This window comes from Gorilla gorilla, chromosome 8 (genome assembly GCF_029281585.2).
Source record: "Gorilla gorilla gorilla isolate KB3781 chromosome 8, NHGRI_mGorGor1-v2.1_pri, whole genome shotgun sequence".
NCBI lineage: Eukaryota > Metazoa > Chordata > Mammalia > Primates > Hominidae > Gorilla > Gorilla gorilla.
The window spans coordinates 38,100,762-38,121,155 of record NC_073232.2 but is presented as its reverse complement, the minus strand read 5'-3'; the positions used below and the strand labels follow the sequence as shown (position 1 = coordinate 38,121,155).

At 48.8% G+C, this 20,394-nt stretch overlaps 1 protein-coding gene across 26 annotated transcripts in view; it reads right to left on the bottom strand.

The window, feature by feature from the left end:
• Nucleotides 1–14,098, bottom strand: part of KCNMA1 (potassium calcium-activated channel subfamily M alpha 1) — a 769,792-nt gene extending 755,694 nt beyond the window's left edge. For 4 of the 26 annotated variants that reach the window (XM_055353801.2, XM_031015107.3, XM_031015108.3 and 1 more), the window contains exon 1: nt 12,843–14,042. In XM_055353801.2, the coding sequence (XP_055209776.2) occupies nt 12,843–13,220 (378 nt within the window). In that variant the 5' untranslated portion in view covers nt 13,221–14,042. Of the gene's footprint in view, nt 1–973; nt 12,148–12,471; nt 12,585–12,842 lie in introns of those variants that run through there. The other 22 variants (XM_031015103.3, XM_031015104.3, XM_063709978.1 and 19 more) reach the window with 16 other exon arrangements.
• Nucleotides 14,099–20,394: the final 6,296 nt, after the last annotated feature.

The following is a 20,394-nucleotide window of genomic DNA, read 5'->3' as shown; positions in this document are numbered from 1 at the left end:
GTATTTCCAATGGGGCCTGTGTCCCCAGATTGTAATTCTTAAATATGTCATCAAAGTCAATATTGAAGTTCTGGGGACAAGTCAATCAAATTTCACTCTTGTGTTTTATAGTAGAACAAGAACTTCTCCCTGGATCCACTGCCCTCAATAACTTAATCTTCGGTTCTTTATCAGGTAAAAATGATAGTTTTAAAATCTGACTTAAGAAATGGCTTTATATTGAAATCATGAAATCAGAGAATTTGTTATATGCATGAGAAAACTAAGGTCTGGAGCCTATGACTTGTCTAAGACACTGTAGCTAGTCACTTGTCATATGTCAAAATCAAAAATCCGGCGCTCCCTTAACTTCACTCTAAGAGTAGACACCATTAAACCAGACCCCACAGGCAGAAAGAGGGTTGTTCTCTTCATTTGTCTGCTCTCAATGTGGGCAGCGCCTACATCAAAGTCAGCCTGGGTGCTTCTAGAGGGGCTGCAATCTTTAGAGGAAGAATATCAGCTGCCCACCAAGAAAACAAGAACGCCACCGTAAAGAACATGTCAGGGAAGGAAATGTGCCCAAAGATAATGCTGGTCATCTCCTGGAGGGGGAATTTGGAGGAATGTTTTTCCCTTTTCTCAAATGTTTATTTATAATTGTGGTGAAATACACAGAAGACAAAAATGTACCATCTTAGGCCGGGCACAGTGGCTCACGCCTGTAATCCCAGCACTTTGGGAGGCCGAGGCGGGCGGATCACGAGATCAGGAAATCCAGACCATGGTGAAACCCCGTCTCTACTAAAAATACAAAAAGTTAGCCGGGCGTGGTGGTGGGCGCCTGTAGTCCCAGCTACTCCGGAGGCTGAGGCAGGACAATGGCTTGAACCTGGGAGGCGGAGCTTGCAGTGAGCCGAGATCATGCCACTGCACTCCAGCCTGGGCGACAGAGCGAGACTCTGCCAAAAAAAAAAAAAAAAAAAAAAAAAAAAAGTACCATCTCAACCATTTTTAAGTGTGTAGTACTTCACACTTTAAAATGTGCATGTTTCACATTGTTGTGCATCCCATCTCCAGAACTTTTTCATCTTACAAAACTGAAACCCTATACCCATTAAACACTTCCCTCCCTCTGGCCCCTGGAAACTACCCTTCTACTTTCTGTTTCTATGAGTTTGGCAACTCTATGTACCTCACGTAAGTGGAAGTTATCCTTTTGTGACTGGCTTATTTCATTTGGCTGATGTCCTCGATGTTCATCTATGTGGTAGCACGTGTCAGACTTGCCTTCCTTTTAAAAGTTGAATAATACTCTGTTGTATGTACCTACCACAATTCGCCAATCTATTCATCTGTGAATGAACCCTTGAATTGCATCCACCTTTGGCCATTGTAAATAATGCTGCTGTGAACATGGGTGTACAAATATCTCCTTAAGACCCTGCTTTTAAGTTTTTTGGATATCTAACCAGAAGTGGAATTGCTGGATTATATGATAATTGAATGATTAATTTGTTTTGAGAAACTGCCATACTGCTTTCCACTGCATCTGTACCACTTTGCATTCCCACAAACACTGCACAAGGGTTCCAATTTCTCCACATCCTCACCAACACTGGTGATTTTCTATTTTTTCTTTTTGACAGTAGCCATCCTAACAGATGTGACTGTGTCCTTTTTGTTTAATGCCCCTGCACGGCCTACGTTTTCTACAATGAACATGTAGTGTATTTGAGATTAAGGACAAAATATAAAATACTGAAGTTAAAAAGTAAATCCTATGGAGAAAACAGGGTTGTGAAAGAACTTAAGAAATGATTGGGTTTTTTTTTTTTTAGACTGAGGCAAACTGTTGAGCCCTCTTGTGGGCTCAGCTAGAGACATCATTCCTATACTCTTCAAGAATCTACCACCTGATCGGCTGTGGCTGCCACAAGCCACAGGAGAAATGGCCATAATTCATGGGCAGCTGAAATAATTCCTCTAAGCTCTGGGAGGAAAGTGTTCCCAGATGCAGGAAGGAGAACAACAATGTATATTAAGCTGTTGCCAGCTAATGTTGGTCATAAAAATCCCTAGCACTTGGGTAAGGCCTTCATCTTCCAAATCTTTCCTCCAAGCCTTAGAACACTTATCTCTGAGTTCTCCATTTGAATAACTGGAGGCCCATTTTTCCCCTTCTAGAGCCACAAAGGGTCCACTTTCCAAAACCACATAAAGAGAAAACAACGTGAATGTGGCAACTTCTCCCAAAGAGGAGCAGAATTCTGCTCTTGGTTAACAAGCACACAAAGAACATCTCCCACAAACCCTTCCAACGCTTCACCTCTGAGCCACACAGGCCGCGTGCTATCAGTTCATTCCACAGAATGTCTCGTTTGAAGAGCTAAAATTTTCCAAACGTGAACTCATTCTACCCACTGGTCTTTATACATGCTTTACTCCTTGGAGGTGAAGTCATTTGATATGATTTATTCATTAAGACAAAGGTGAGGTAACTAAAACCAAAATCCATCCAATTAGCTATTTATCCAACCTCTAACTCTCAGAGGAGAAATTCTGTTTTCCCTGGTGTCAACCTCTCTCTCTACCTCCTGCCCTCCCTCACCTTCTTCCTTTGTGTGTTTTGCTCTCTCTTCTTTTCTGGTTTCTTTCTGTTCAGCAAAATAGGGGAGATGACAGCAGAGGCATACAGGAGCCCCAGAGGAAAGGAGACCCAATGAGCAGGTGGGAAAGAAACAGCCTCCTATTCTAAGAAGCGGCTGTATTCAAGTGATGCAAAAAGAGGTTCAAGAGCACTGTCTGTCTCCCTAGGTGAAAAAGAGTCAACACCTAGAAAATGGAATCCAACTCGAGTTTCCTAACAAAGGCTCTGTACCCTACATCCAAATTCTTGGCAGGGCCCCCAAATTACAACCCCCACGTGAAACTGAGAAGGGGGCTAAACCTTGGAGACACAAGGCATGTGACATTGATAAGGAGGTGAATGTATGGCCCAGCGACAGTCAAAAGCCTCCAGTCACAGCTGCTGACAAGACCGAAGAGACCTCAGAAGGCAAACTTCAAGAAACAACCAGAATGGGTCGTTTTCGCAACTCTGGGCAAAGGGGCAAAGGGAAACCACACTGTCTCAGGAGGACGAAGAACCCAGGGAAGCCATCAGGGAGAAAAATAAAGTGGCCTTCATGGAGGAAACACAAGTTAAGGTTAAGGTCATTCTATGTCTCCACAACACTGCGGACATGGAAACACCACCCAGCTCTGTCCCTTCCTGAACTGGATTTAGAATTTGAAATCTACCATCCACCAAGGCTTGTTCTGCGTGTCCCAGACACAGACTAGAAGCAAACAAGGACTAGTGCAAACAGAAAGATCTTTCCAAGTTCATCGTAAGGTGGGTTTGTCCCCAGTGGAATAGTGGCCTCAGGAGATCATAAACACACTGGTAGGGTGGGCTTCCAGCACTGGGGAGGAATCACATAGGGCCTGAGGCCCCAAAGCTTCCTTCCACCACTGTGAATTTATAGTTCCATGCGCTTCTGCACTTGTTAAATCAGGTGGCTATTTGTTGTCTACTAATCTACAAACCTGAAGCCCCCAGCCAGCAGAGGCCACTCTCGATCCCACCCCCCAGCCCCAGTTCACTCCCAAAGATGAAGACAGAGAGGACTGTCCAGTCTCTAAAAGGGATGAAGGAGCAAGAACAAGACATGGAACCAGAAAATAAAATAAATACTCATCTTATACTCCCAACTTGAAATGCACATACAGGCAGCCCAACAGCCTGTAGATAATTTGGTTTACAATGATATGCAAAGATGCAGACCCATCGTGGCTGAATAGTTTCATACAGTTAGAAGTGACCCTGGAAAGAATATTACTGACAGTCTTGCCTTAAAAACTCTTTTGCAAAAGACATCATGGTCCCAGACTTCAGCAGTTAACAGATGGAAATTAACTTCACTTCAAGTCAAAAACCTAAAATCTGGCCGGGCGCGGTGGCTCATGCCTGTAATCCCAGCACTTTGGGAGGCCAAGGCGGGTGGATCATTTGAGGTCAGGAGTTCAAGACCAGCCTGACTGACATGGTGAAACCCCGTCTCCATTAAAAATACAAAGATTAGCCAGGCATGGGGCATGAGAACCTGGAATGCCAGGTACTCGGGAGGCACTAGAACCCTGGAGGGAGAGGTTACAGTGAGCCGAGATCATGCCACTGCACTCCAGCCTGCCAGCCTGGGCAACACAGCAAGACAGTATCTCAAAAAAAAAGAAAAAATCTAAAATCCTATTTTTCCTTTTTAAAAAACACCCCTTCCCCAAGTAAAAGTCAACTCTGATAATGGGGAGATCTACATAATGTTTACCTTAATTACTTCTTCCCCAAATTGAAGTATTCCTCCCTATTGTGCTAGAAACTAAAATTAAACAGCACCAACTTTCCACAGAAACCCTCAGGAATGAGAGCCACTAAGGAAAGAAGGATGTAAAAGAAAGGATGGAGCGAGAGGAGGAGGGGGAGAAGGCTGGAATTCAGGCTTTCCTGTGAATTCGCTTTGAAATGCCTAGAGGCCACTGGATCTGAGTCCCCAAGAAAATCTGGTAGAGAGGCCAGTGAACCAGCATAAAGAATAGAAAATAAATGAGATGTGTTAAATAATTTTGATTTTGGCCACGTGAAGAAGTATTAGTCATACAGGTAACAAGATCTTACAGGGAGATGATTCCAAGGCTCGGCTTGACAACGTTAAGTATATATCCATTCTGGGCCTGGAGTGCCAATTACATTTCCAAATTGGCAATTAGACACAATGTCCCAAGACAATCACCAAATAATGCCAAAAACAAAGCAAGTTCCATCTTAAAGCAGCCATTCTTTTGAAACTGCCCTTCCCTCCCGTGCCTGACTCATCCACCTCACAAACAACTGCCCATTATGAACTAAATCCTTGTTAGCTACTGATCAAGAGAAACCAGGTGGCATGAATAATTAAAATCCATGAATGATTCAAGCACCATGTTGTCAACAAACCAAGCCCATCTCTTTCACCAGGAGTTTCTCCATAGCATCTAACAAATTACCCAAAAAAGCAGCAAAATATATTTGCCACCCCCAACCAATGCATTCTCGTTCAGCCCCCAGCTAACTACTGGAAAGAGCCTTCCAACATCTATGTGTGTTTACATTTGCATGACTCAGTTCCTGCCCTCAAGGAGTTTGCAGGCAATTCAGAGATCAGATGTTCATATTCCATGAGAAGATAACTGTTTTTTCCTGTGCTCAGCCTGTCAAGTACTAATAGAAGTCCTAACAAGCAGGGAGTCAGAACTGGGTCTTAATTATTTTTCCCCCAGCACCTAGCTTGGTTTCTGGCACATCGTATACACTTAATATGCAACAAAAGCAAAAACAACAACAATAATTATAACCAGAAGACTTCTTTGAGGGCCTACTGTATGCAGGCCACGATGCTAGGTCCTTCTTCATTCTGCCTGCTGCAGACACTCATGGTGCTCCCCTCTGATGATGAAACAACATAAAAAGCACATCTCATGGAAAAAGTCCCTGACAATGTGAGCTGTGAAAAACCCTGGTATGGTGAGAAAAGGAGCTACTTTCACTTTCATCTGCTGGAATTCTTAAGAAGTGCATTGGAGGGCCACACAGCACAGTGCCACGCGTGTCCCCCAGTCACTCCACGGGCAGCTCTTCAGCCAATTCTTTGAGGTTGAACCCTCCATTTGGGAAGGCCCACCCAGGCCCCTACAGAAAATCAGGCTGGCAGTCTTAATGCCCACTGACTTCAAACACTCCAGAGGGAGTGGTTCCCAGCCAGCCTGGAGCATCACCGAAGTGCAGCCCTGGTGACACCACCAGCCTTTAATTTTGCAAGGAGGTAGTTTGGCTGGGTTGCCCTCCTGGGCTTCGGGAAGTCACACCCTTTGCAGAATGACCAACTGGCACGAGGAAGAGCCCACACATTGGTGGGTAACACACAGACCACACCCTGTAAACACTGCTCTGGCCACCACAACCCAACCCTAAATCCACAACGCTGATGGGTTCCTTAGGAGCAGGCACCTGGACCACCAGTTTTCGCAAATAAGAGCCCAGCCCGAACCACAGCTACCCTGGTCTGAAAGGAGTTTTCTCCACCCAACGATCTGGCAGAGCAAACCTTCTGCTTCTCATCCCTTCCCCCTTCAAGAGCTGGGAATTTCCACATTTAAAAACAAGCCTGTCTTCAGGGATGGACTGCACGGAGGCTGAGGGATGGACCAGATCCTTGATACTCAAAGTGTGGTCTGCACAGCATCAGTACAGCCTGTGTCTCACCAGACCAGCAGAATCTCAGGTCCCACACTGGATCTTCTGAATCACAGCCTGCATTTTAATAGCTCCCGGTGATTCCTGAGCATATTATAGTTTGCGTAAGCCAGGCACAGTGGCTCACACCACTGTGGGAGCACTTTGGGAGGCCAAGAAGGGAAGATCACTTGAACCCAGGAGTTCAAGACAAGCCTGGGCAACATAGGGAGACCCCATCTCTGTAAAAAATTTTAAAACTAGCCAGGCGTGGTGGCACACACCCACAAGTCTTGGCTACTTGGGGAGCTGAGGCAAGAGGATTACTTGAACCTGGGAGGTTGAAGCTGCAGTGAGCAGTGATCATGCCACTGTACTCCAGCCTGGGCAACAGAGTGAGAACCTGTCCAAAAAAAAAAAGTTTGAGAAGCCCAGGCCTAGAGACACTCTCCAGTCCTTGGAGATAAAGATGTGATATCCCCACTGAACATTCCCCAGGTTTTCTGTCCAAAGTGCTAGGACACCCTTGCCTCCGAGGGTCCCTGGGTTTCCTTTTCTAGGTGCCTAATGCATGGGGTTCCACCCACCCAAGAAGCAGTTCTAAAAGAGACATCCTTGGTCTGCTCCCTGACTGTGCACAGAAAGGCGTGGCCCTGTCTGATCCCCAGGGATGTCTCCAAGGGACCCAGTGTTCCCCACACGGCCCAGGGCCTGGCATCACAGCACAAACAGCCCTTTCAATGGAACCACAAAGGCGACCTTCCAGGGGATCTGCAGCTTGGCAAGGTGGTATTGGCTGCTGTGATTCACAGATTAGCATGGTCACTGCCAGTGTGAGCCGGGACGCCCACCTTGGGAAGGAGGTCCTGGCATTGCAATCGAATGCCAATGTAACTGTTTCTGCACCAGGCCTCTCATGCCCTGATGAGAGAGAGAGAAAGAGAGAGACAGCCCCAAAGCAAGCACTTACTCCTGGCTATCAGCCACCAATGAATGTCCCCATCCAGGGAACAAAATAGCCGTGAGGCAGAGAAGGTCCATTTGGACTTACCATTGGAATGCTTTATCCCCCAGGCCAAACAGCAGGGGGCAGGCAGCTCTTCTTTTCCTCCTGATGTATGTTTGGTCAAGTTTCCTGGGCACCTAGAAGCAGGGCTAGCCCAAGGCTCCCAAAGGGAGGCCATAGGTTCTCAGTGTTCTCCTAGGAAATGCTATAAAATGGGGTTGGTGAAAAAAACCACCCCATGAGGCTGTGCTCTATCACAGACCTCAATTTGCAGGTGAGGAAACTGAGGCACAAAGGCATGACGTCTTTGCCCAGGATCACAGGCTGAACCTTGGGCACTGCACAGCACCCCTGACACTGAAGCAAGACTGCTCACAGGTAGCACATTTGAGGGCATTTTAACCACTTTCTCTACCAGCAGCATGCCGCCAAGCCTGTGATGTGGCCCTCCAAAGGGGAAGCTCAGCCACGCCATGCCTGCTGATTTTTTTTCACAAGGTAATTTAAAAGGCAGGTGTGCCACAAAACACACTTAGGGAAACACTGGCCTAGGGGGTGTCTTGGAAAAGCTGGTCTGGGTAGACAGTGAGTGTCCTGGCCAAGAGACCGTGACATCACTTGGGAGACAGGTCTACGAGTTCTGGACTTGGGATAACAGGGATGGAATTTGTCCCTCCTCAAGGGTACAATGCTGGACAACCACACCTGCCCACCAAATGCCACAGTGTTTCCCTTCTGCCAGCCCAGCAGCTCCTGGTCCCCCATACTGTTAATGTTCGTCCACTGATACCCCACCATCAAAACTGTAACCATCCTGCCAGGACCCCATCCGTGAAGCCTACCTCTGCTGCCCTGCCCTAACCTTCCAGCCTTGCAATAGCCAAGAGCCATAAGCCCATGTCTCAGTCTGACTCTAACTGGTTTTTTGATCTATGACAGTATACTTCAGGATCTAAAGGCTCCTTTTGGCTCAAAAATTTTATTTGTTATAGTCTGCGCCCTTCAGGAGCTATAAGTTCAATGAATCAAAGGGAAAATAAACTCAGCACTTCATGAAGCTATGATAGTTACCACTTACAAGAGGCCTGCTAAGTGTCTGGCATTTGCACGGTGCTATGTGCCCATTATTCCTGCTCCCTATAAGAACCCTACAAAGTAAGCATCAGTATGCTCTTGGTATAGGTGATGTAACCAAAGCTCAACATGGTTGGCAGTCAAAGATGCCCTGCTAATAAATGTGAGATCCATGATTTGAACTTGGGTTTGTCTGATTGCAGAGTCTTGTACTGAAGTGTGCATTTCCATAAAGAGGGCCAGGGGCTGGACGCAGTGCCTCACGCCTGTAATCCCAGCACTTTGGGAGGCCAAGGTGGGCGAATCACAAGGTCAGGAGATCAAGACAATCCTGGCCAACGTGGTGAAACCCCGTCTCTACTTAAAATACAAAAATTAGCCAGGTGTGGCAGCGTGCGCCTGTAGTCCCAGCTACTTGGGAGGCTGAGGCAGGAGAATTGCTTGAACCCAGGAGGCGCAGGCTACAGTGAGCCAAGATCGCGTCGCTGCACTCCAGCCTGGGTGACAGAGCGAGACTCCATCTCAAAAAAAAAATTAATAAAAGGAGAGAGAGAGAGAGCAAGGAATGAGGAGCACGAGCTCTCTGGACAAGGGCAGGTCAGCTGGAGCTCCCCCGTGACTAGGACCCGAGAACTCCTCCAAGGCCACCCCAAGTGATCTGCTCAAAAAGGAGTATCTCAAGGTCATCTGGTGCAGCCGATCCCCAGGACAGGATGAGATGAGGCACAAGGGCCAATCTGGAATCAAGAGCTCCACGGCACTGAAGCTCCAGCCCTGATTGAATGCGTCAGGCCAGACCCTGGGTAATTACCAAGCTGTAATGGGATCTGATATTTATATTAGTCACGAGCCTGACAGAGAAAACGTGTTGTTTTCTCAGGCACAGCCATGGAGACAACATCTCGATAACTCATTACACGCAGACCATCCTTGAACAAGCCCAAGCTTCTACAAGGACAACAGCTCAAACTGAGAATGGAAATAACTCTATGCCCAGCCACACTCAGGCCCCTCAACAAACCACAGCTCCATCAGGAAGTTGGCCTCAGTTTCCCCAGATATTTAAAGAGAAGTAGACCACATGCTGGAAGACGAGCAGAAGATGGAAATAAAGATATGTAACTGTCCCAAGGCTGAATTCCTAGAGGAATTGCTAGGGAATTGCAAAACACATTCTGAGCTAGAAACTTTAACCCTCATTCCTCAACTCCTCCCTCTCTCCTATATCGAATCACAGAGCAGGAAGTGACATTAGAACTCACAGAATTCAATCCCCACATTTTATACACAAGGAAAGATAGACACCAGAGAGGTTAAATAACTTCTTCAAAGTCATGGCTTTATTCAGGCTACCAGAGCAGCTCCCTATTCAATATAGTCTACGACAGGATTGAACTTCACAACATCACACCCAAGTGAATAGAGAGCTCTGATGAAATCCCACAAGGAAAAAAACAATAATGTGAAAAAGTACAGCAAAGAACACAGTACTGGAATGACTGTGACCAGGTTCCCAACAGGAGGAAATTGTAATGTTTTCTTCTTCACTTTCTGAAAAAGTCCACACGCCACTCTTTTCAAAAGACTAAAGTCATTCACTGTTTGAGATTCAGAGGCCAAAGGTACTAATGAAGAGATGTCCCACGATGCATGTCCACAGTCTTGGGTTCCTTTGATCAAAAAGGTTTGGTGCGATCCCAGAGACCATACGCTCATGAAATTGGAGCTCCTTGCTGAATTTTATCTCCCACAGAATTTCAGATGCTACAAAAGACCTGCTTTCCTCTGGACTCCAGCTCTTGATCAAACCATCTTGGGGCTGAAGGAGGGTGAGGGTGAACCCATCTGAGGGCTGGTAGAATTTTCTGGAAAGGCAGCCTATGTTTTCTTGGGAAATCTAGCACAAAAATTATTATTCTAAGCTTAAGCCAAATACATGCCTGTGTATCGAGTCTTGACAAAACTACCAAATACTTGGAAAGAAAAAAGAAAAAAAGACAAAAACACACACACACACACAATTGCAATAAAAATACAGACCTCAAGCATAGAAAGAAAAGCTTTTAAAAGGCCTAACTTACCATTATTGCATATAATGAGCTGGCTACCTATGGCTTAAGTGAGCAAATCTAGGGGCAGGTATCAAGAGATTCTGGGTGTGCTTTAAAACGGACTTATGGTATCAAAAGGAACCTGCACTCATTCTATACTGGCCTCCCATCTTCCGAACAAACCACCATCACCTCTCATCCCTGGCGGATTTCTTATAGCAACTCACTTCCAGTTATGTCCACTCAGCAGGTCTTGGGGCTACAAAACATAGCCAAATATTTACGAATTGTTTTTTCTAATCGTTGCCAAAAACCTATTTTCTTGAGTAAACTGACGGAAGTTATGCTTGCTCATCATTTAGGAGATCCTTTGTGTGTGCGATGGGATTAGTATTTCATTACACACACTGCAATTGCATTTATGTACCCCCTAACATAAAAAGACTTTGGAAGCTGTGTTTAGGACCCCAGGTTCACAAAAACACCACAACTTATTTTCAATCATTGAAAAAGTTTTCATTATGATAAAAATTGCCCCCTGCCTGAAAGAAAGCAAGCTGTTAAAAAGTTCACCCAGATCACTCCATCTAGGGAACATTTCAGACGCACACAACTATGAGCTATCTTTCCCCTAAAGACAGTCGCTGAATCTCAGTAAACCGGGGAACAAAATTCCCGAGACTGTTGGGGGAGGTGGAGGAGAAGGATGGAGAGAGGGAATGTGGGAATTTGAAGGCTCCAGGAATAAGCTGTTCTCAGCAGGAAGGCTAGGCAGGGATCTGGTGTATAGAGCTTTGCTTAACCTGAGGGCTTCTCTGGAAGGTGGGAGGTTTGCCTCCTTAACAAATAAGAAGAAACCTCTACGGCTGAGAAGGTAATTCCAAAGAAAACTCTCCGACCAGCACCTGCAGGCCTCCGGAGAAGCCAGAGAATGACGAAGAGAATGATGGTTTTCATATTTCTCCCTTTGTTCCAATACACCAGTATTTTCCAAAACACAAATGTGCTGCCACAAAACACAGCTGAGCTCCAGCACCCAACAGGATGTATAATTAATGATCAGGAGAGACAGGCTCCTTCCCCCCTGGTGTTTTCATAGCCAGCCTTCACCCATAGCCCCAGGCTTCCCTACTTCTCTCAGCCGCCAAGGAGGCTGCTACAAGTTGCTGTGCCCTGTAGAAGTTTGAGGGGTCCTCGGTTTAACTTTACTAGAAAAGATGTGAACATGTGGAGGCTGCAATGTGTATCTACCCTGCACTATTCCCCTGGATGTCCCTTCCCTCCAAAACGGTTCGCGCGTGAAGTCCCCTAGGATGGGAATCACTCAGAAAGAAGGCAGCTGGGTCACTCTCTTTTTTCCAGTTCTTTCTTTTTTATTCTGCAGTTTTCTATCAAACAGTGTCGGGTCCCCCATTCCAGCCAGTGGCTGTGGGGAAGGGAAGACATCTCTAGGGACACGACTACAGACCAGGCAGTGAGCCTAGCAACCATACATCGAAGGTGTCGCCAGCCTCAGTGCCGGTGGGCGTCTGCGCCAGGAATAGCTAAAGCCGACGACATCTAGCCACCTCGAGCGCCATGGAAGACGCTCCGCGTAAAACTGCGGCCTCAGGCGGACCCCCGCTCCAGCTCCGCGCTGCTGGTGGCATTTCGGGGGACCCAAAGTGGGTGGCCTGGGGGCAAAGGAACAGAGGCCGAAGAACTTGGGGTATGTTCCACTAGAGCACCTAAGGGACGGAGTGGGAGGTTACATCAGATATGCGACCTCGACACATTCCAAAAGTGGCAGCCCCGTGGGCTACCCCGAATACTGGGATGGATCTCCCCAACTTCTCTCGCCCTTCGAAGTCCCCCTGTTATCTCGGGCCATGCTCCTCCCCCGGGATTCCCTTGTGCAAAATTATTCTCTCCCTTGCCCAAAGGATTTTTCCCTTCTTTCTGACCCCACGAACTCATCTCCCCAACAGGTTCCTAAAGTATGGGCGGATGTGCTCCCTCCCGCCCACCGCCAGGAGCCGAGCCCTGGCAGGTGAGCGGTGCAAAACACGCACCCTGCTGCCCCCAGCTTCCTCCGTCCCCGCTGAGTTGGCTGTCCCCACCCCGCACCACGGCACCCGAGCCTGTGAGTCCCCGACCCCGGCCCCAGCCGCAGCCGCCAACAACCCTACAATAAACAAGAGGACAGGATTGAGCGTCCGCGTCCCGGAGCGCACTGGCTGGGGGCAACTCCTCACCCCCGGAGCGCCGCCCGCTGCCCCGATCCGACAGCACCGGGAGAGCCGAGGGAAGGGAAGGCGGCGAGGGGAAGGCAGGCTGGGATGGAGGGAGGAACGGCGCGGCGCGGAGCGAGGAGGTGGGCTGCAGGGGACACCGAGAAGCGGCGGGGCTGGCGCAGAGGGCGGGCGCCCGGGGCGCGCGTTACCTTCGTCTTGCCCCCGCAGTGGCAGCACACGGTCCACAGGTACTTGAGCGTCCGCCAGAGCAAGATGATGAAGAGGCCCCCGAAGAAAGTCACCATGGAGGAGGCCAGGAAAGCCCACCACATGCGTTGGCCCCGGCTGTCGCACGGCACCTCCATGGTCACCGGGATGATGAGCGCATCCATCTTGGGCTCGTGGACTGAGGACGAGGAGGAAGAGGAGGAGGAGGAAGAAGAAGAAGAGGAGGAGGAGGAGGAGGAGGAGGACGCGTCTAGGCTGAGATGGTTCGCGTGGATATTGCTACTCATTCTAAGACTGCTGCCTCCGCCGCCGCCGCCGCCGCCGCTGCTGCCGCCGCCGCCGCCGCCACCATTTGCCATAGCTAGCAACGGGCAGCCGGCGCAGGGGCTCGGGGGAGCTCCTCCCGCCGCCAGCGCCACCCCAAACACCCATCAACAGCCATATTGCTGCTACTGCTGCCGCCGCCGCCGCCGCCGCGGAGCGCGGGAGGGGGGCGGGGAGGCGCCTGGGCTCTGGGCGCTGTGCGCGACCTGGCGGGGTGCGCCGAGATATATACAGCGAGCCGCCGCCGCCCGCCCTCCCCCCGGCCGCCGGCCCGCCCGGGGGGGAGGGGGATGGAGTGCGCGGGCAGCTCCCCCTCCCCGGCCCGCGCCCCGCTCGCCCCGGGCTGCGCTGGCCCCGAGCGCCGAGAGCCAGGGGGCGCCGCGGGCCGCCCGCGGGCCCGGGTGTCCTCGGCGCCGCGCCGCCCGCCGTGCGCCACGGGTGTGCGCTGCGCTCGGCCGGTGACCCCCTTCCCCGAGCGCCTCCCGCGCGGCTAACGAGCCGCTCTCCGCTTATTAGGTGGTAACTCGTTAATAATGGATAATCGGCCCCCTCCGCCCGGGCGCCCCTGCGCCAGCCCTCCTCCCCCGGCTGCGCTCGGCTCCGGCTCGCCGCGCCAGTGCGCGCCCGGCCACGGCAGGTTCACCGCGTCCGGCCGCCGGGCCGTGGCCGCCTGCTAGCCCATGTTCTCGGGACCCCCTAGTCCTGTCGCCACGCCGCTGAGCCCCTCGGCCTCCGCTCGCTCTTCCTCCTTGCCGCCTCCGACTCCTCCTCGTCGCCGTCCTCGCCGCCCAAGCCTCTTCGGCGCGCGCCCCGCGCTCCCCGCAGCCGCCAGCAGCAGCAGCTGCAGCAACTGGAGCGGGCGCGGACTCAGGACGACCCAGGCGGGAGGGGAGGAGGCTCGCCGCGCTGGCTCGCCTGGGCTCCGGGCTGGGCAGGGGTGGGCAGGGCCCCTCGGCAGCGGCCCGGCAAGCGCCCCTGACCCCTAGGGCGCAAGGTAGAGCGCCCCCAGCCCAGGCGCGGGGCCAGGCGCCTCTCTCCAAGGTGCTGCGCCCCCAGCCGAGAGCGGTGGGGTACACTGGGAGGACGGCGGGGCGCCGGGGTCAAGCCGTTTTTTTCCCAAAAGAGCCCCCAGTGGGGAGGGGAGGAGTGGCCAGCTGTCAACTGGATTCCACAGGCTGAGCTCCCCAGGACCCTCGGGCTTCGGGAGTAAGGAGGACCCCACGCCAGGATACACACAGCTACCCATCCCTACTTCGCTCTTCCTGCTACCTATGTGCCCAGGGTCCCGCGTGTGGCTGGAGGGTAGAGTCAGGAAGGCCAGCGGGTGGTCTGTGGCCTCTGACAGCAGCAGGTGGTTTCTCTCCTTTTTCCTTATTAGCAACAGAGGCTGCCCAACAAAGAGTAGGCAGAAATGATCAGGACGACCTGGCCTGGGGATAGTGCAGGCCCCGATAGACAATAGAGTTCCCTGAAGGGTTGCTTTCCTCTTATATAGTCTCAGACTCCATCCATCCTGTGAGGAGGGCAGATGGGGGAGGAGGGACTCCAGACTTCATTCTGGCTCACCGTTCCCCATTTAGGGTCTTCCCTTCTCCCCGCTTAAGATGAAGAAGGAGTCCGTGTTTGTTCCGTAGCGTGTCTCCGTACACCACCAGGGGAATCCCCCTTCTGACACTTTCAGAAACTTTGCGCCCGCTGAACAGCGTCCGTCCTCGTGCTACCAGCTGGACCCCAAGTTTTTCCAGCGCTAATTAAATCGAAGATGATCACGCTCTTCCCTCATTGCTGCAGTGGTTTCCCCAAAGTTTCCAGCTCATTAGTTTAAGCCTAATTGGAATTCTCAGGTTCCTTTCAGCTCTTCCCATGGAAAAGGCCCAAGTTAGCATCCTTAGCTTTACACCTGAGGCTGTCTCCGTGGGAGTCAGATCAGCCCTGCCCTTGTCCTTGGAGGTCTCTGGAAGGAAGAGCGAGCAAGGGAGGCTGAGCTGGGCAGAGAGGCTGAAGAGGATGTTTGAAGCTTCTCTCTTGCTTGATTCGGAATACATTCATTGGGTTTAGAGTACACATCCACTAAGAAAGAGTCAAGGCCAAAGTCAAAGGAGAAAATGGAATGAGGTAAGAGTTCTTGAGTATTTGGTTCTCAAAAAGAAGTGTATGTAAAAGGGAGCTGCAGAAAGTGTGCTCCAGAAAATGGAATTGTCTGAGCCTCCTCTCCATACCATCCCATAGTACCTCCAACCTCGGCCTCTGTGTTCAGCCACTCTGAATGCATCCCTGCCACACCAGACCCAAGCATGCAAAGGCCCTGGGCCTTTTCTGTTACTGGGCTGGGGGAACGGGACCCAGAAGTGCTGTGGGGATGCGCAGGAAGGTGACTATGACATTGAGGTTCCTTTATTTATTAGCCTCTCAATGGCTGTACTTTGCTGCTTTTGTGCCTCAGCAATGCCAAGAAAGTTAAGGACATTCCTTAAATCAAGGCCAAGATTTGAAATTTAAAAATAAAACACCCAGAACATAAAAAGAGCAGCAAAGGATAGGACTGTCTCCCCAGTGGGATATGAAACCTCCAGAATGGATTCCCTCACCCACAAAATTGAAATTTTGCAAACCAGCAAATCCCCTCTGGGGCCTTCTTAGACGTTCCCTACAGCCTGGATTCCCCTGAAATGCCAGTCTGGGGTCTACTGGTAAGCAGCCGATGGCTGTGACTTCTGTCACCCCAACTGCAGGATCTATAGCTTTTTCTCCTCCATCATCACCTTCATCACCTCAGCATCTTTGGAGAGGGTGCTGGGAGGCCCCTCAGATGCCATCTCCTGCTCTCTTCATCACACCTGCCTCTGCTGATTGAAGCTTTTAGCAACTTCTGTGCTGTCCAAAGCCTCAGCTTAGTCAGGAATCATCAGAAACTCTCAGTGTTGATGTCAATATCCTTTCCTTCCTACAATCCCCAGTCTCTCACCTCCTCCCTGAATGGCCTGGCTGGTAAGCACTGAGAGAGTGCCACCATCCACCAGAAATAGACATTCCCAGGCCTTTGCCCAGTTCTCTCTGGCCATTTCCACATTGTTCACAAACTTTTGCACCACTTCCAGAAAACTTGGCCCCTGGCATTACAAATTTAGGAAAAGGCTCTGCACAGACAGAACCTCAAACTTAAAAGGAACCTTAGGTATCTTTGATTTGATGTGTTTCTTCATTTATACAATCAAAATAAAGCCAGAAACTTCCCTGCCTACCTCGAAGGGTTATATGTGAGGATGAAAAAGAAGGCTGGGCATGGTAGCTCACTCCTGCAATCCCAGCACTTTGGGAGGCTGAGGCGGTGGGATCACCTGAGGTCAGGAGTTCAAGACCAGCCTGGCAAACATGGTGAAACCCCATCTCTACTAATAATACAAAAATTAACTGGGCATGGTGGCACATGTCTGTAATCCCAGCTACTCGGGAGGCTGAGGTATCAGAATCGCTTGAACTCGGGAGGCGGAGGTTGCAGTGAGCCGAAATTGCACCACTGCACTCCAGTCTGGATGACAGAGTGAAACTGTCAGAAAGAAAGAAAAAAGAAAAAGGAAGGAAGGAAGGAAAGAAGGAAGGAAGGAAATATTATACAGATCTTAACTATAATTACTGTGACCCCAAAAATGGACAGGCAAGTCTAACCAGATCTTCTGACCCCTGAGCTCGTAATTGTATGTGCACATGCCTGCATGTCATGCTGTCCACAGCATGTCCACAGCCAGACTGTGGCCAGACTCCAGGGCACAGCAGAGCCCCTCCAGCCTAAATGAGCTCTCTGGCTACCCAACACTCATGCCCACTCCTTTTCTTGCCAGTCCCTGGACAGCCTTGGAAATGGGAAAGGTATAGAGAAGCACTCTAAGCCCAGCACATCTTCCCCTAATGTAGGTGTGTCTGCAGGCTGGAAATTGAGGTCCATTGCACAAGAACTGAAAGTCTCAACAAAAGTAGAAACTTCACCCTCTGTTCTGAAAACACCACGAGCCTTATTTTTATTTCTAAATTCATTCAAAAGCTTCCCAGAGAGAAGGGCAGCCTCTGTACCATGTGCATGTGTGTCTATGGCAGCTCTCAAAGCAAATCAGAGGTTTCAAGCTTAAATATTCTAATCTGAACAGTCCTAACTGATTTAAAAGAAAAAGGAAGTGCATAAACATACATACTAAAAAAGCAGAGTGACTAAGGTAAAAGGAGAACAAAAAAGATTATTTACTGAAATGTTGGCCAGCATCGCAATTAATGTGCAATGGATTTTCTTTTCCTCCGACCTGGACCTAGTTCCAATACTCTGACATCAACCTTCGTGAATTTGTGATGGAGAAGCCAGGTGGTGACTCTTTAAATGATCTAGCGCCCTCTGGTGGATTTTCCTGGCACATGACATTATTTCATGAATTTTCAAAAAAGGGACTTAACAGTCTGAAATTTGAGATATGAAAATTCCAAAGAGGAAAACCCTGCTGGAAAAAAAAAACTACAGGGAGTAGGAAGGAGGCATGGATCAGGACGATGTTGGTCCAAGGATACAAAAATTCAGTTATACAGGAGGAATAATTTCAAGAGATCTAATTGTGCAACATGGTGACTACTGTGGATAAACAATGTTTTGTATACTTGAAAACCGCTGAGAGATTTTAAGTCTTCTCATCACAGGTAAATGATAAGTATGTGAGGTAATACATGTGTTAATTTACTTAAGTTAGCCATTCCACAATGTATGTGTATTTTGAAACATCATGTACACCATAAACACATTTTTTGTCACTTAAAAAAATAAGAAAAAATGATAAAAAAACAACAAAACCCTACAGCTTCAACAGTATGAATTATCTAGTTACCAGTCCTACCAGCATATAAGCTGTTGTGGATAAAGGCAGCTAACAAAGTTCATGTTATTACTATGACTTGATGTCAGATCTCAACTGTTACTGCCACGAGTAACCCTGCCCTTCCTTGAATCACCACTGTGTTTTCTTTTAAAGTCAGCAGTATCCCTCTTTCTAACCACCCCGGTCTTCACAGTCTCTTTGTGAAGTAAAAAAGTGCAGTAGTGGCCAGGCGCGGTGGCTCACGCCTGTAATCCCAACACTTTGGGAGGCTGAGGCAGGCAGATCACCTGATGTCAGGAGTTCGAGACCAGCCTGGCCAACATGGCAAAAACCCATCTCCACTAAAAATATAAAAATTGGCTGGGCGCGGTGGCTGACGCCTGTAATCCCAGCACTTTGGGAGGCCAAGGCGGGCGGATCACGAGGTCAGGAGATCAAGACCATCCTGGCTAACACAGTGAAACCCTGTCTCTACTAAAAATACAAAAAATTAGCCGGGCGTGGTGGTGGACACCTGTAGTCCCAGCTACTTGGGAGGCTGAGGCAGGAGAATGGTGTGAACCCGGAAGGCAGAGCTTGCAGTGAGCCAAGATTGCGCCACTGCACTCCAGCCTGGGCGACAGAGCGAGACTCCGTCTCAAAAAAAAAAAAAAATAGCTGGATGTGGTGGCGCATGACTGTAAGCCCAGCTACTCAGGAGGCTGAGGCAGGAGAATCACTTGAACTGGGGAGATGGAGGTTGCAGTGAGTCAAGATCGCACCACTGTACTCCAACTGGCAACAGAGCGAGACTCTGTCTCAAAAAAAAAAAAAGGCTGTAGCTATTTTCCCACTTTACAGGTGAGAAAACTGAGGCTTAGATCTGCCAGATTACTTGGCACGACAAGGAAAGTCTGTTACCTCTGAAGTGATTTATCTGTTTGTAATTTATAATGCTGGAGAGTGGGACTTAGAGAACAAGCTTTCAGGTGCTTACATTTTTATAGATATTTATTTTATATTTACTTCTGCTTGTAAGAATAATTCATATGTATTATAAACTTTGGAATATAAAAGTTTCATATAAGCTTCAAGTCAGTGACAAGAAAAAAGAATATGTCACGTAGAATCTTACCACCCCAAAATAACCACTATTAATATTTTTATATATTTATCTCATACCTTTTCCTTGGGTGTGTATTTCTGCAAAATTAGGGTTAGATTAAACATCTAACTTTTATCCTATTTTCTCTTAACAGGAAACTGTTAGCATTTTCTCTAAGTCATTAAATATCATGGAAAACACTATTTTAAAAAATGATAATTGGATAACATTTCAGTAGATGGCATACTCCTGGCATTTAGATGATTCCAAAGTTTAATATGTTTTAAAATAAATTATAAAACTGTGTGCAAATGACTTCTAGTTGTCAAAAAAGATGTCCAGAAGATTTCCACTGACATGCTTCCATCCTGTCTCCAGTGCCTCGGGAGAGCAGGTGTGTGTAGGAAAGAGGTGCCTGTGGCAGTCAGTCTGGCCGTGGGATACTTCCCAGCCCTGCCCCAGGTCACTGGCCTCAGATCAGCCAATTGTGATGAAGAAGTTTTGAGCCAGGGCATGTTACCCGCAGAGTAATTCTCTTCTTTTCTAACACATCAAAGCCAGTGCGTTGGAAGAAAATAATGCTGTGGTCTCATCGTATCCTCCTCAATCATTGCGCCACCTGCCTGCCAAGATACAAACTTGCAAGAACATCATCTTCATTCCCCAAAGGACATCCACGGCTAGGTCAAAGAAGGCACAGCTCATGTACAATGCCCTGCCTAGAATTCACCTTTCACCACCATTCTGCAGGATTTCCAGAATAACAATTCTGCAGATTCCTGTGTCCCTTTCCTCTCTGTGATCAGTGTCACCCCCCCAGCAGAACACCACTACTGTGGGCCTTGCCTCTGGGAGGTAGGCAGGGCAAAAATCAGTCCACCCATTTTTGCTGGTGGGAGAAGAAGGCACCAAAAGGAAAAAGATTTTCCTCAGTGCTACAGAACTTGTCTTCCTGACTGACAGACCAAAAAGCTTTCTAATCCTTTTCTTAGAGTTTTCCTGATTTAATCTTTGCAAAAGCTCTAGTTCAATGCCTGGGCAGTCCAGGACTTGACTTCTTACTCCTAGTGCTCCAAAATAATCCAATGACCACAATCTAAGGGACTGTGCAGATGAAGCAGGGACTTACTCCTGCCTCTTCCTGGTAGCTTTTGCAATATTTGCAAGTAAGAACAATGCTGAGATCATCCTTCCCACTTACAAACCCTCTTGGGAATAAGGAGAGAAGTCAGGAAGTACAACATCTCTAAGAGTTTCATTTACTTCCAATTC